General features: G+C 36.8%; 1 protein-coding gene across 1 annotated transcript in view; it reads right to left on the bottom strand.

Annotated features, from left to right (window-relative positions):
- LOC134743182 (uncharacterized) overlaps positions 1 to 12,389 on the bottom strand; it is an 82,054-nt gene extending 69,665 nt beyond the window's left edge. Inside the window, exons 1-3 of the mRNA XM_063676563.1 lie at positions 12,208 to 12,389; positions 5,526 to 5,635; positions 3,467 to 3,597 (exon numbers count right to left, since the gene is read on the bottom strand). Coding sequence (XP_063532633.1) covers positions 3,467 to 3,597; positions 5,526 to 5,633 — 239 coding nt within the window. The 5' untranslated portion in view covers positions 5,634 to 5,635; positions 12,208 to 12,389. The remainder of the gene's footprint in view (positions 1 to 3,466; positions 3,598 to 5,525; positions 5,636 to 12,207) is intronic.
- Between the last annotated feature and the right edge of the window lie 467 nt (positions 12,390 to 12,856).

Here is a 12,856-nt window from a genome sequence, read left to right as displayed (position 1 = left end):
TTCCGCTTAAAGTTAGATTTCAACAATAATAATCTAGTTGCAACTGTTTGCACGTTATCATGCATCCAACTTGTTTGTACGTAAATTGTACTTGTTAATAAAATTACAATAGTCGTGATTATGTTATTTGTCTCATCGCGTGTCCCCCTCGTTGTGGCGACAGGCCGTGAATAGATGAAGGTCGAATTAATGTCTCTGTTCGGAAAGACCTCTAATAGCATGCCCTATTGATCTGTCGAAATGCTTTTTGACAGCGACCAATAAACACGAATAGCTTATTCAAAATCCGTTAAAGTTCTTGCTAAGAGTGAAATGTCTATTTATATTGATCATTTCAGACACTTCGCACGCATGGCGGCAGTCGATTGTATCAATTAGGAAAGGATCTGTAAATAGTAAATCACGTACTGCTGAATATATTGGTAAGTAAAATGTTTATTATAATTCTGTTGTATGGTAAGAAATATTTTTTAAGGCCGTAACAACGTATAGCTTAGTGTTGATCTCAGTACGTTTTAACTACACAACAACATTTTCAATTATCTCAACAAGCATATCAACAAAGCCATAATACTAAACTTGGACAACGTTGTTGTTGTCAAGTTTCTGTTTGACCCAATTGTTGACTGCAGGTAGTGTCTGGTAGAGACTGCCTTGAGGCAAAGTCCATCATATGCAATAAAGTTCAAATAAATAACAAACCGCAATCCCAAGCGACACAACAAGTAAATCTCCAGCAAGTGATTTACAAAGAATATAAATGACACCGCATAGTAACCCAGCGACCACCAATACAATATGTGCTCTAGAGATACTGCGTAGTTCGCGAGACGCAATACGAGTATGTGCACCTTACATCAAGGATACCATTATCTATAGGTATTATGTGTGTGCTCTTGACCCAGCTCCGGTTGGGGTAGGGTTATCGTCTAGTTAGGGATATGAATGGATTACATTGCCCGATAACGTGCAGTGACTGGTTGGACTGGAATTCTTTTTATGAATATGTTTGTTCTAATTGCGAGTACATCTCAGTCTGAAAAATCTAAAACTGCTGGATCGACTTTAATGCAGTTATTACCAACATGCATTAGATATCTTGCGGTTGGCAATTTATGCGCGGTTAACAAAGAAATATAACTGACTAAGTTACGCGAAACTGATTATATCCCTAACCCCTGATATAACTGATCTTAATAATAACTGATATAACTCCGTATCACCTTTTGGCGTTTGTAGGTATATCTAAGATTAAATATTTCTTTGCAAATCGTGCGAAATACACAGCGGGCCACTAGTATCAAAGGGTCATAGGTAATTTCAAAAACATGAAGGTTAACGAATAGGTCTAATTTCGACTTTAAAATACCTTGCCCTTCAAGAGTTTCTCATACCGTTCCAGTAGCGGCATCGATTTTTCATAAAGCCCTGGCGCGTTGCCAAGTGTAAGGTTACGTTCGATTGTCGAGGATCTGGCAGCTTGCCTACTGGCACGACAAATTTCGGTAAAATAGGTATTAAAGCTCGACTTTACATTAGTCTCGCGTACAGTTATTGCTGTTTTGGAAATCGTGCCGGGAGTTACTTTTTACCCATTATTATGCGGATGGAAAAAAACGGCCCATCCGAGAAATAAGAAATCTAGAGTATCGAATTGCTATACCTATATAAGAACACAATATTTTTATTATTAGATAAGATATATATGGATACGCGTCTCATTACTAAGATTATGAAGCTGCTTCGGAATCGAGGCAGCAAGCATATATTTACCATACAAGAAAAAACCGATCCGTAGGTTCCTTCTTCTTAACCAAAGACAAATTGGTACCTTTTGCCTAGGACCGGAACATACGTCCTTAGTTCTGAATGCATAAGCAAAGTTAAGTCACGGCGTTAATGCAAATCACATTTCGCGTTTTTTCCCAGTTGTATTAAGTGAGTTGAAACAATACTTAGTTACTTCTTAAGGGGCCCACTGACTATCAGTCCGCCGGAAGATATTGGCCTGTCAGTTAGAACAAAAAATTGACAGTTCCGAACAACTGACAGGACGATGTCGTCCGGCGGACTGATAGTCAGTGGGCCCCATTACATGTCTATATAGGTACCTAATATACCTATTTACTGAAATATGTAATAAATTCTTCATACGCTCATTTATATTACCTACAGTCTAGAATATCTAACACGTGTAGGTAGGCAATTTTTAAAATGTTAGGAAATTGTTATCATATTTCGATATTGAAAAAAAAAAAAAACATTTAGGCAAAATGTATTCAAAGGAAAATCAAAATCTATTTCAGACCCAGCCATGAATAAATTCTATAGGTAGGTACATCTACTTGTCCCAGAAAGAGGGTAATGACTGTGTGTGTATGAATCTATTAATTTCCTCGGCATGCTCTGTTTCCAAACGTTTTGGAAGATTTTATATCCCTGTCTTAAGGGGCCCACTGACTCATGACTGTCAGTCCGCCGGACGATATCAGTTATAACAAAAATTTGACAGTTCGAACAACTGACAGGCTGATATCGTCCGGCAGACTGGTAATCAGTGGCCCCCCTTTGAAAATAAGTCACAAAATGAAAGATAAAGATAAACGATTCATAGCTAATTCAGGCTTGTAACGCGTTTATGAAAACGCCCAAGAGTGCGGTGATGGTTTGATATTTGATTTCTTTACAAAAGGGGTAGTATGCCAGTGATGGCACAGCACATTGTTTTAAGTTTCTCCTCCGAGTTAGGTCGGAAAGTCAATTCTTTAAAACTTCTGGCGATGGTTATGGCGGCGGCTGGGTTCTTGTGACTATTTTTCAGCGTTCATGTTTGTATGTATGTGAGTTTCTTTATTAAACTTTTTAGTTGTGTGACGATAAAGATAATCGGGTCGCAAAAAAAAGAGTTCAGTTGTTGTTGGCTCGTCGTTGACTAACTAAATTCAAGAAAAAGATTACGCGACCCCCTATCGCGAATGTCAAGCACATGAGGTTGATACTTGCTTGTTATTGTTTATTTTTATTGTTCCCCAATTTGGCACAGTAATTGAACCAAAAACATTAGGGCTTATTACACTTTGCTAAATTTAGTGACTAACAAGAGGGACCCCGCTATACGTGAGACACGATAAGAGATACATCCTATCGTTTCTCACGTATAGCGTCGTCCCTCTTGTTAGTCACTAAATTAGGATAGTGTAATACCTAAGCTCTATTGACGGATAGAAATTGCATCAATTGTATCAGACTATCAAACGTATGTAACTAACATTCGCTTGACAATCACGATTTATCATCTCGCGGACTTCTAACGTCTTGACCACGGAACGCACACTCCGAAGCTGACAACGACTGCAATAAATTGTTTAATTTATGGCAGTGGCGTGCGCGCTCGAAGCGTAAGCTAGTAGAAGCGTGTGTTAGTATTACTTTCGGGTAAGAAGTGTCTATAAGAATGTAGACATACCTCAGCTGTGCGCAGTAGTACTGGTGCGGAATGGCAACAAGCATACCAGCGCCGTCGCCGGTGTCGTTGTCGCAGGCGCACGCGCCGCGGTGCTCCATGCGCCTGGCGAGCGTTTCGGCATCTCGGACGATCTGTTACAAGTAAAATAATGTCAATTTGGAAATGGAAGTCTAAAACCAAGTTCATAAAGGCGATATTGCGCTGACCACAGTTGTCCCTCTGATAAACAAGCTTGGGCGATTACAAGGTTAACGTTAACCCTTTAAACGCCAAGAAAGTCTGGATTTGTCACGAATTGTCATACCCAAAGCGCAAGGCTACTAAAGAGTTACACGCTGAAAAAAAGGAAAAAAAAATTAAGTCTTCTTTACCGGCTCTCCTTACCTTAATATTCTGAACTTGTACTTGAACTAATACTTTGTATGAAACTACTTCTATGATTATATGACAGTTTTTTATATAGTTAGGCCAGTTAGGATTCTGAGTATATGATAAAATCAGATCATGGCTTTGTAGACATCGGTGTTAGTTTATCGTAAGCTTTACATAATCTTATCTATAGCCCCTGGCGGTGCAATTTACACGTAGCTCTGTTAATTTCCCGGAGATACTGTATCAATTACATAAATGGTATCGTTAATGCGTACCTAATGATAATTAAACCAAGATTGATAGCACTGTTTTTATAGTGGTAATAAAACATGCAGTTATAAAGCCTATCTTGTTGGTACTATATCTACTACTTTCGACAAATTGAATAACATGCAGAAGCATGGACGACATCAATGTGCCAATAGGTAATCGTCTCTGAAGAATTGATACACATGAAAAATCGTTAAAAACGGATCACTTTGTTCATAATTTTCATAAAAAGTGACCCGTCTTTATTGTTTTCTATAGTGTACCTATTCCTCCGTTAATAAAGTGTCTACGTTTACGACTCTAATAGTTATATTTTTAATTAGCTAAAGTCAACGCATTATTAGTGTGTGTGTGAGGGAGAAAAATTAGTTTTTATCAATTTAAATTGGGTACTTTAATTTTACTTATTGTTTTTATGTTAAAGTTTTTAAGTATCTCTATTACTTTAGACCAGCATTTGCCAAACTATGGGTCCCGGACCCTTTGGTGGCTCACGAGCGAAATTCGAGTGGGCCCTGAAACATGAGACGACATGCCGACCGATCGGATCAACAGCCGGTACTGATAATATTTCATGCTCCCTATTTAAGACCGCCAAGAGGTAGGTCCCAAATTTGGCAGTTTTTGTTAGGTGGGTCGGAGCCCAGTAAACTTTTGGAACCACTGCTTTAGATTCTTTAGAGCAACATTAATCATTCATGAGAGACACAGATCTAGTCATTATACAAATTATTAGATTAATCGAATTTACCTGAAGTGAACTTTTTTCTATCCTGATTAAAGTATTTAGTCCGAGATAAATACAAAGAAAGGAGAGTTCTTCAGAGTTATTATTTCGAACTAAATACGAAAATAATTATTATTTTCTTCATGATCTTCCTTCAGCTAGGAACGTGAGGCGAATCTTTTATTATAAAGAAACAGGCTAGTTCTTAAATTTGTATCATTGACACATTGGTCCCAGCACTTTGATTTCGTGAAATTTGAAGGTGTTTCGGTAGTCTTGGAGACCCTTTACATCTCTGGATAATTTGATGATCTTTTTTATTATTATATACATTTTATCTCTGACACCTAGAGACTTTTACATCTCTAAACAATTTTAGTACTTCTGTTGTTTGTATCTTTTTTATCAGTTTTTTTTGTGTAATTTGACATTTATGTTTATGTAATTGTTTTTTGTAATTTTGGGTTAATTTTATTGTTTGTAAAAATTTACATGTAAAAGTGCCCCTGTAGCCTATTTGCTGAATAAATGTTTGATGTTTGAAGTCACCAAAACTAATAGCTTAGCACCTCTGCATACAAATATGTAAGTATGCAGGGATGCTAAGCTTTGCTGACTGTACATATGTCTGACCTAGTTTATACTGCAGATAGACCTGCAACAGGGATATCACCAAAATTGCCAACTCACTTTATGGGTCCGTTTCCCGTCGATAGCAACCACAAATCCGACGCCACAGGCCTCGTGCTCGTTCTGGGGGTCGTACAAGCCTTGCTTGGGTGGTCCTTCCCACTCCATACCTAGAATATAACATCAATTAGATCAGTGGCACTGGTCGGGCACGCCATACGCCATTGTAAACCTCAATGTGTGTGTAAGTTCTGTAGGGTCGTAGTCTCAGTCGAAAATACTTCGGCGTCACCATGACAACGTGGAAGAAGAAATAAGTAGTGATTATAGAAATACATAAATTGACAAGCGCACACGACACAATACACCGGCATTGTGGACATTCCGTCCATGGATGGCATTTGGTATAATTTTAAATTATCTCTAATAACAATAGTCGATTTTTTGCAATAAATATTAACTTAATTATTTGTATCTCCTTGGATTTCGCGGGCCTATAAATCCCGGTCTTTTTATAGGCTTGCGTGGGGATATTGATCCAACTCGTAGAGGCCCCTTGGAGAGCTTTAATGTTATGTAGAACGCCTGCTGGAACCCGTTCGCAGAGCTTAATTTATTATTATGTAGGGTTTATAAACTATGTTTGCAGATTGACACAATTTATTTGTTTTCCTCCTAGCTATGACCATTGTCCTACATATAATACTTATCAGAAGTTCAATGGCAACTAAAGATAAACATTGCACAACATGATACCTAATTAGCTTGCACTCTGATAAAAATAAATGACTTCAGATGAAAGAAAAATAAATACTATGTATTATCAATAGCAGTAGAACTAGGGTCACCGACATATCTCGCAGAATTGCGAATCTTAAGTGGCAGTGGGCGGGGCACATTGCTCGCAGAACTGATGGCCGGTGGGGCCGGAAGGTTCTGGAGTGGCGTCCGCGTACTGGAAGACGAACTGCCGGTAGGCCTCCAACAAGATGGAGCGACGACCTAGTGAAGTTCGCGGGAATTCGGTGGATGCGAGCAGCACAGGATAGGCCGGAGTGGCGAGCCTTGGGGGAGGCCTATGTCTAGCAGTGCAGCAGTGGACGTCTATCGGCTGACATGATGATGATGATGATCAATAGTATGTAAGTTTACCCATTATGAATTAAATATATACAGTACCGGCCAATAATACAATATCACCTTTGAGTGTTTTTGTATGAGCTTGTATCTATAGAGTAAACAATATAGGTTAGTTTGTAGATTGCATATTTTACTAGTCATTTTATACAAATATATGACGCATATTGCAACGAAATACTGTTAAAATTACAATAGGATACTCAGCATATTACTAAAAAACCTACTAAAAACATGGAGGTGATATATTATTGGCCGGTACTGTACATATGTCAATCAGTCACTTACTATTGAAAGAAACAAACTAATATTGAGTTATAATGCCACTAACAGTTTAATAAAAAAAAGTTTATAAGCAGATGAGATATCAGAAACAATACAAATATTGAAATAAGTTATAATATAAAATTCATAAAAAAATTGGGGTTATGCCCACTAGTTACCACCAAGTTCTGACCAGTAGTGACTACTGGGTTTTTTTCCACCTTTTACCACTGGTAACTACTGGGACAAAAAATTCCCACCTTTTACTAGTGGTAACTACTAGGAAAAATAATTCCCAGTAGTAAAAGGTGGGAAAAAACTTCCCAGTAGTTACCACTGGTAACAACTTGGTGGTAACAAGTGGGAATAACCCAAAAATTGTTGTGAAAGTTAGAGCAAATAACCAATCGTCATCTTACTCACTCTGACCAGCTAGCATCTAGCGCGCATTCAAGTATGGAGTCGCGCGAGAATGCAAGTCATGCTAGCCGGCATGTTCGATACATTGCTAGAGCAATGAAAGTTTCATAATGTCATTCTCAGAATATACTACTTTAATCCACTCTTATCAAAGCCCTGACTTATCAAGGGTGACAAATGATGTTGACACATGCAGGTGCTGCATCAAGCCAAATTTTCCGTGCCTTGTTGTTACCATGTGATGACATGTCTTACAAACTAAGATTAATAACCATTCTTCTGCTGGCATATATCAGTTGTTGTTGTTGTTGCAATAATACCTTTCTGTCAAGTATTTAAATTTGAATTCCCACTGTGGGCGTTTGTTATACAAATGATTAAGACAAAGAGTTCTATTTGGAAAGAGTGCAATGATCTAAGGTCTGTTTTTTTATTCCGTAGACTAAAATGACGTTTCATTTGTAAGACATGACATTTCTTAGTACCACATGAAATGTCATTTTAGTCTACGGAATAAAAAACAGAATATAGGCTTGTAGTAAATGCTACTTATGCTTTTATGTACAGTCACCATCAGATATATAAATAAATAAATAAAATAAATATTATAGGACATTCTTACACAGATTGACTAAGTCCCACGGTAAGCCCAAGGAGGCTTGTGTTATGGGTACTCAGGCAACGCGATATATAGGTATATAATATATAAATGCTTAAATACATAGAAAACACCCATGACTCAGGAACAAATATCTGTGCTCATCACACAAATAAATGCCCTTACCGGGATTCGAACCCAGGACCATCGGCTTCACAGGCAGGGTCACTACCCACTAGGCCAAACCGGTCGTCAATATAAATGGTCGTCCGTCGTCCGGCCGATATAAATGCTTATAGTTTTAGTTATACTTCTGTATGTAATTTTTATTTTGAAGTTTATCACGTATATAAACATTTGATTCTTGATATATCTTGATGAACATGCTCAAAAATATCTGAACACACACTACACAATGGCGGACCATGGTCCGGATCAGGACCGCCAACCTATTTTATTATTATATGCTTATTTAATAAACTCAAGTAGAAACAGATCGCGATGGTCACTTCATTTTAAAAACCGGACCCCTAAAGAAACTAATTAGTGCCCCGCTCTAAAACTTTGTCAATGTTTAAGAAGCCGGTGTCGATTTTAGTCGCAAAAATGTAAAATTGATAGATTTAGTCCGTGAAATTTTACACCTTTTGTTACCTAATTGAAATAACAAGTACTGGTTTCTATTAGCACGTCTTCTTATCTTACCTTTTATCAGATCAATTTTTTGAAAACAGACTCACTAAATTAGTAATGTTTGCTTTTCTGATGGACGTTTAGGTAAACGCGCGTAAAGCACTGATTTTGTCGCTCTTATTTGTAAATTTCGTAAAGTTTGGACTGCTAAACATGGCAATTTTGTATTACACATATCCTGTACTTGACGTTTATCAGACTACATTTTTAATATTATAACTTTGAAGTAGTGTAAATGAAAGTTAGACGAAATCAATTTTCTCCAGAAATTACTTCAAAACAAGTGACAATTTCTCTGAAAATCGACTTAATTTCAACGTAATTTTGATACTTAAACAATCTACAACATTTGCTGAAACTATTCTTATACATCAATTTGTATAATTTACCACCATGATTTTTTGATGAATTTTTAAAAACTGCCCCTTCTCTTCATTGATTACCGGTGACGCACGCTCGCGACCTCATTATTAAAAAGCAAGATGAGAAGACGTGCTAATAGAAATCAATACTTGTTATTTAGATATTACGTAACAAAACGTGTATAATTTCAACGACTAAATCTATCAATTTTACATTTTTGCTCCAAAATCGACTACGGCCTCTTAACTCTAAAACGACTGGACCAATACAGCTGTAGCTTTCACGGATTTTAATACAATAAGAATAGGATTAAGGGAATCCCATGCCCCAATAACCTTCAATCTGAATCCCTCAGTTTTCTAATGTTTTTTGTAGCTTATCATATTAACAGCAACGGCTTTAAGCAATATAGTATCTAATATTTACTTCAAAGTTCATTGTTTTCGAGATATTTGGCATCAAAGTTGAACAATTTTAGGCCAAAAAACTTTTCTGGTTTTCTGGCCATAACTTTTGTGTTAATTAGTTTAAAATTAAAACCTTAGACAAATTTTTAGAGACGTCAAAGACGAACCCAAATATGTACATTTCGTATATGTAAGATCTTTCACAGCAATTGAGATACGAAAAGTGTTTTTTTAGACAAGGTTAAAAAAAAACATATATAAATAAGTATTAATTTCTTTCAAAATCCGGTAGACAAAAATGGAGATAAAATATTAAGGAACCAATACCCGTTTATCTTATAATTCTATATATAGTGCAAAAAAAAGTAGGAGATATGATTCAAAACTTGTCAAAAATCGATGAAAACCTCGGGTAGCTATTATTGTTCCATGTCAGCATATGAAACATAAATATAAAAGTTAAGAAGTACATAGTTATTGGTCACTACAATAATCAGTTACATGTAAATTTAGGAGAATAGAAAATAAGCTAGAGGCTGAGAATCAATAAATTTAAACAACAATTTAACCATGATTATTTAGAAAAAATAATAATTATACCTAGTTTGTTTTTTTAGCATTTCAAAAAAGGTAAACAATCTTGACATGTCTCATTATTAAAAACCATTAGAATAGAATAGAATATATTTATGGGGTTCCATACCCAAAGGATACACATTGTGGTAAGGAGGAGACTAGCTTTCACTTACTAGTAGAGTGTATTATGTATGCGGCATCGCGATATAATATATTCGGTAGAGACACGCTGAAAGAGAATGAACTAAAGGATGTCGAACTTAAAGATGTCCTTCTGTTCTGCAGGAAAACAAGAAGATTTGAGGAGAATAGTGTGGGAATGCCGCCGGGACAGTAACCTGCAGCTCCAACTTCAGGGAACTGGGCTGAATGAACGCGACACATGATCGACAGCCCGCCTGCCTCCGGCCGGGCATCCCTACACTACATCTACATCTACCCAAAGGATAAAAAAAGGCCCGTATTACTAAGATTCCGCTGTTCATCTGTCTGTCACCAGGCTGTATCTCATGAACCTTTCTGATTTCTGATTACTAAAAACAGAAGTCCGGTTTCAAAAATTAGTAACTATAAAGCATAATAAATGATTGTATATGATTAAATTTATAATCCATAGATCCTTACTAATATTATAAATGCAAAAGTGTGTCTATCTGTCTGTCTGTCTCTCTGTTTATCTGTTACCTCTTCACGCTTAAACCGCTGAACCGATTTAGTTGAAATTTGGTATACAGATAGTTAAGGTCCCGGGGAAGGACATAGGGGTGAAAAAAAATCCGGCCAAGTGCGAGTCGGACTCGCCCACCGAAGGTTCCGTACTTTTTAGTATTTGTTGTTGTAGCAGCAACAGAAATACATCATCTGTGAAAATTTCAAGTGTTTCTAGCTATCACGGTTTATGAGATACAGCCTAGTGACAGACGGACAGCGGAGTCTTAGTAATAGGGTCCCGTTTTTACCCTTTGTTTAAAAATTAAGGTACCAAATTACTAATTCCACACAAACGAAGTCGCGGGCAAAAGCTAGTTGTTACATGTTTGCCGTGACTTATTTTCCATATTCCATACAATCTGCTCAGAAAAAATGATGACAATGCCTGGCCTGGTTGGCCAACTGATCAAAAAGTCTGGAAACCAATAATCGCGGCACACTACAGGTTAAAAGCCCTTAGACCACTGAAAACAACATTGGTGGCTCTTTGAGATGCCTACATTTAGTGATTTCTACTGCGTTTGACTCTTCTTCTCTAAAGGGGCCTACTGATTACCTGTCAGCCGGACTGTTGTTCGGAACTGTCAAATTTTTGTTCTAACTGACAGACTGATATCTAGAGGGCGGAGTACCGGTGGCAAATTTCACACTAAATGTATGGAGTCGCCTAAGTATTCTTATGATTAAATAAATAACGAATAAATGATTAATTTTGCATAATAATTTTTAGGAACTTACTTACTGAAGTTATACCTGCCAAACGATATATTATTTTCAAGACCATTCAATTCCAGTCCTCAATTGTAATTGAATGGTCTTGAAAATAATATATCGTTTGGCAGGTATAACTTCTTAGTCTAGTATTTAGTACCTAATGATAATGTTTTGATAAGAAAACATATTATTATGTATTATAGATATTAACAACATATTACATTATATTTGTATGCTCGTAAGATAATTTCTATAAGTTCCTAAAAATTATTATGCAAAATTAATCATTTATTGGTTATTTATTTAATCATAAGAATACTTAGGCGACTCCATACATTTAGTGTGAAATTTGCCACCGGTACTCCGCCCTCTACTGATATCAGTGGGCCCCTTAAAGATTGCGGACCCCTGGCCCAAGCGATAACTTGATAAGACTGGTATGTATGGTAAGCATCATGTAGAGATGTAAACATAATAAATATGAAATTTATAAAATACTGATTTTACCCTTATCCTGTCAGAAGAATTTTGATCACTTAATGATCCTTTAAACTTGTATTTCACACTATACTTAGAAAATGATGTTTTGGATATCTCATACTAAAAAAATAAAAATTAAATGGTAATGGGTAAAGCAAAAACATCCGAAATAGATCATTTTTGGGGTTCATAAGAATTATAAGTGACCATCTGACTGCGTCATATGCAGAATTCGTCAGTTAATGAAATAGAAAATAAACTATATAATAACAGCTAGGTGCACTTCACCCCTGTAACACGTATGCACTCCACACGTGGCTACCAGACAGCCCAGAGTTCAGACTATATTTATTACCCACACAAAAACCTGAAACCTCACCTTAGAGTAAACGCAAAAAAGTTGAAAGACTGTTTGATGCAACCACTTCGCAACTATCACTATTTCACTGCAAGTATAATCAAATCACGAAAGAAATAATATATAATTTATATTTTCAATTGAGACACTGAAAGCCGGCGATGCGTAGCGACCTTTCTATTGTCGACTACGGCGGCCGGTGGAGCGCGATTGACTGAAAGTGAAAAAATATTAAATGTCAGAATTAGCAATGCTTCCCATTGGCTGAAAAAGGATTGGTAAGTGCTACCAGCCTATAAATGTAAAAACTACTATTAGGCCAGGATTACACTTGTAAGTTTTACTTACGTTACGTAAGTAGGGACAAAGCTATTTGCTAGAATGAGATAACGATATTCATATCTCATTCTGTAGTATAGCTGTGTCCCTACTTACGTAAGTAAAACTTACAAGTGTAATCGTGGCCTAATGTACAAAGTAAACTGTGCTCTTCATGAAGCTTTATTTAAAGTGGAGGGCGCTGTCACTTTTTTTGCCATACTATAGTTTGTCAAGGGACTGTCTCATGTCGGGCGTAGACGGAGAAAGTCATACTGTATTTGTCTTAGACTGGCGTTGGCGCCCAGAAGAAGGGGATGACTGTAGTTTTTTTTTTGTTCTTATTTACTGA

Source organism: Cydia strobilella, chromosome 7 (genome assembly GCF_947568885.1).
Source record: "Cydia strobilella chromosome 7, ilCydStro3.1, whole genome shotgun sequence".
NCBI classification, from domain to species: domain Eukaryota; kingdom Metazoa; phylum Arthropoda; class Insecta; order Lepidoptera; family Tortricidae; genus Cydia; species Cydia strobilella.
This window is presented reverse-complemented; position numbering and strand designations above follow the sequence as displayed.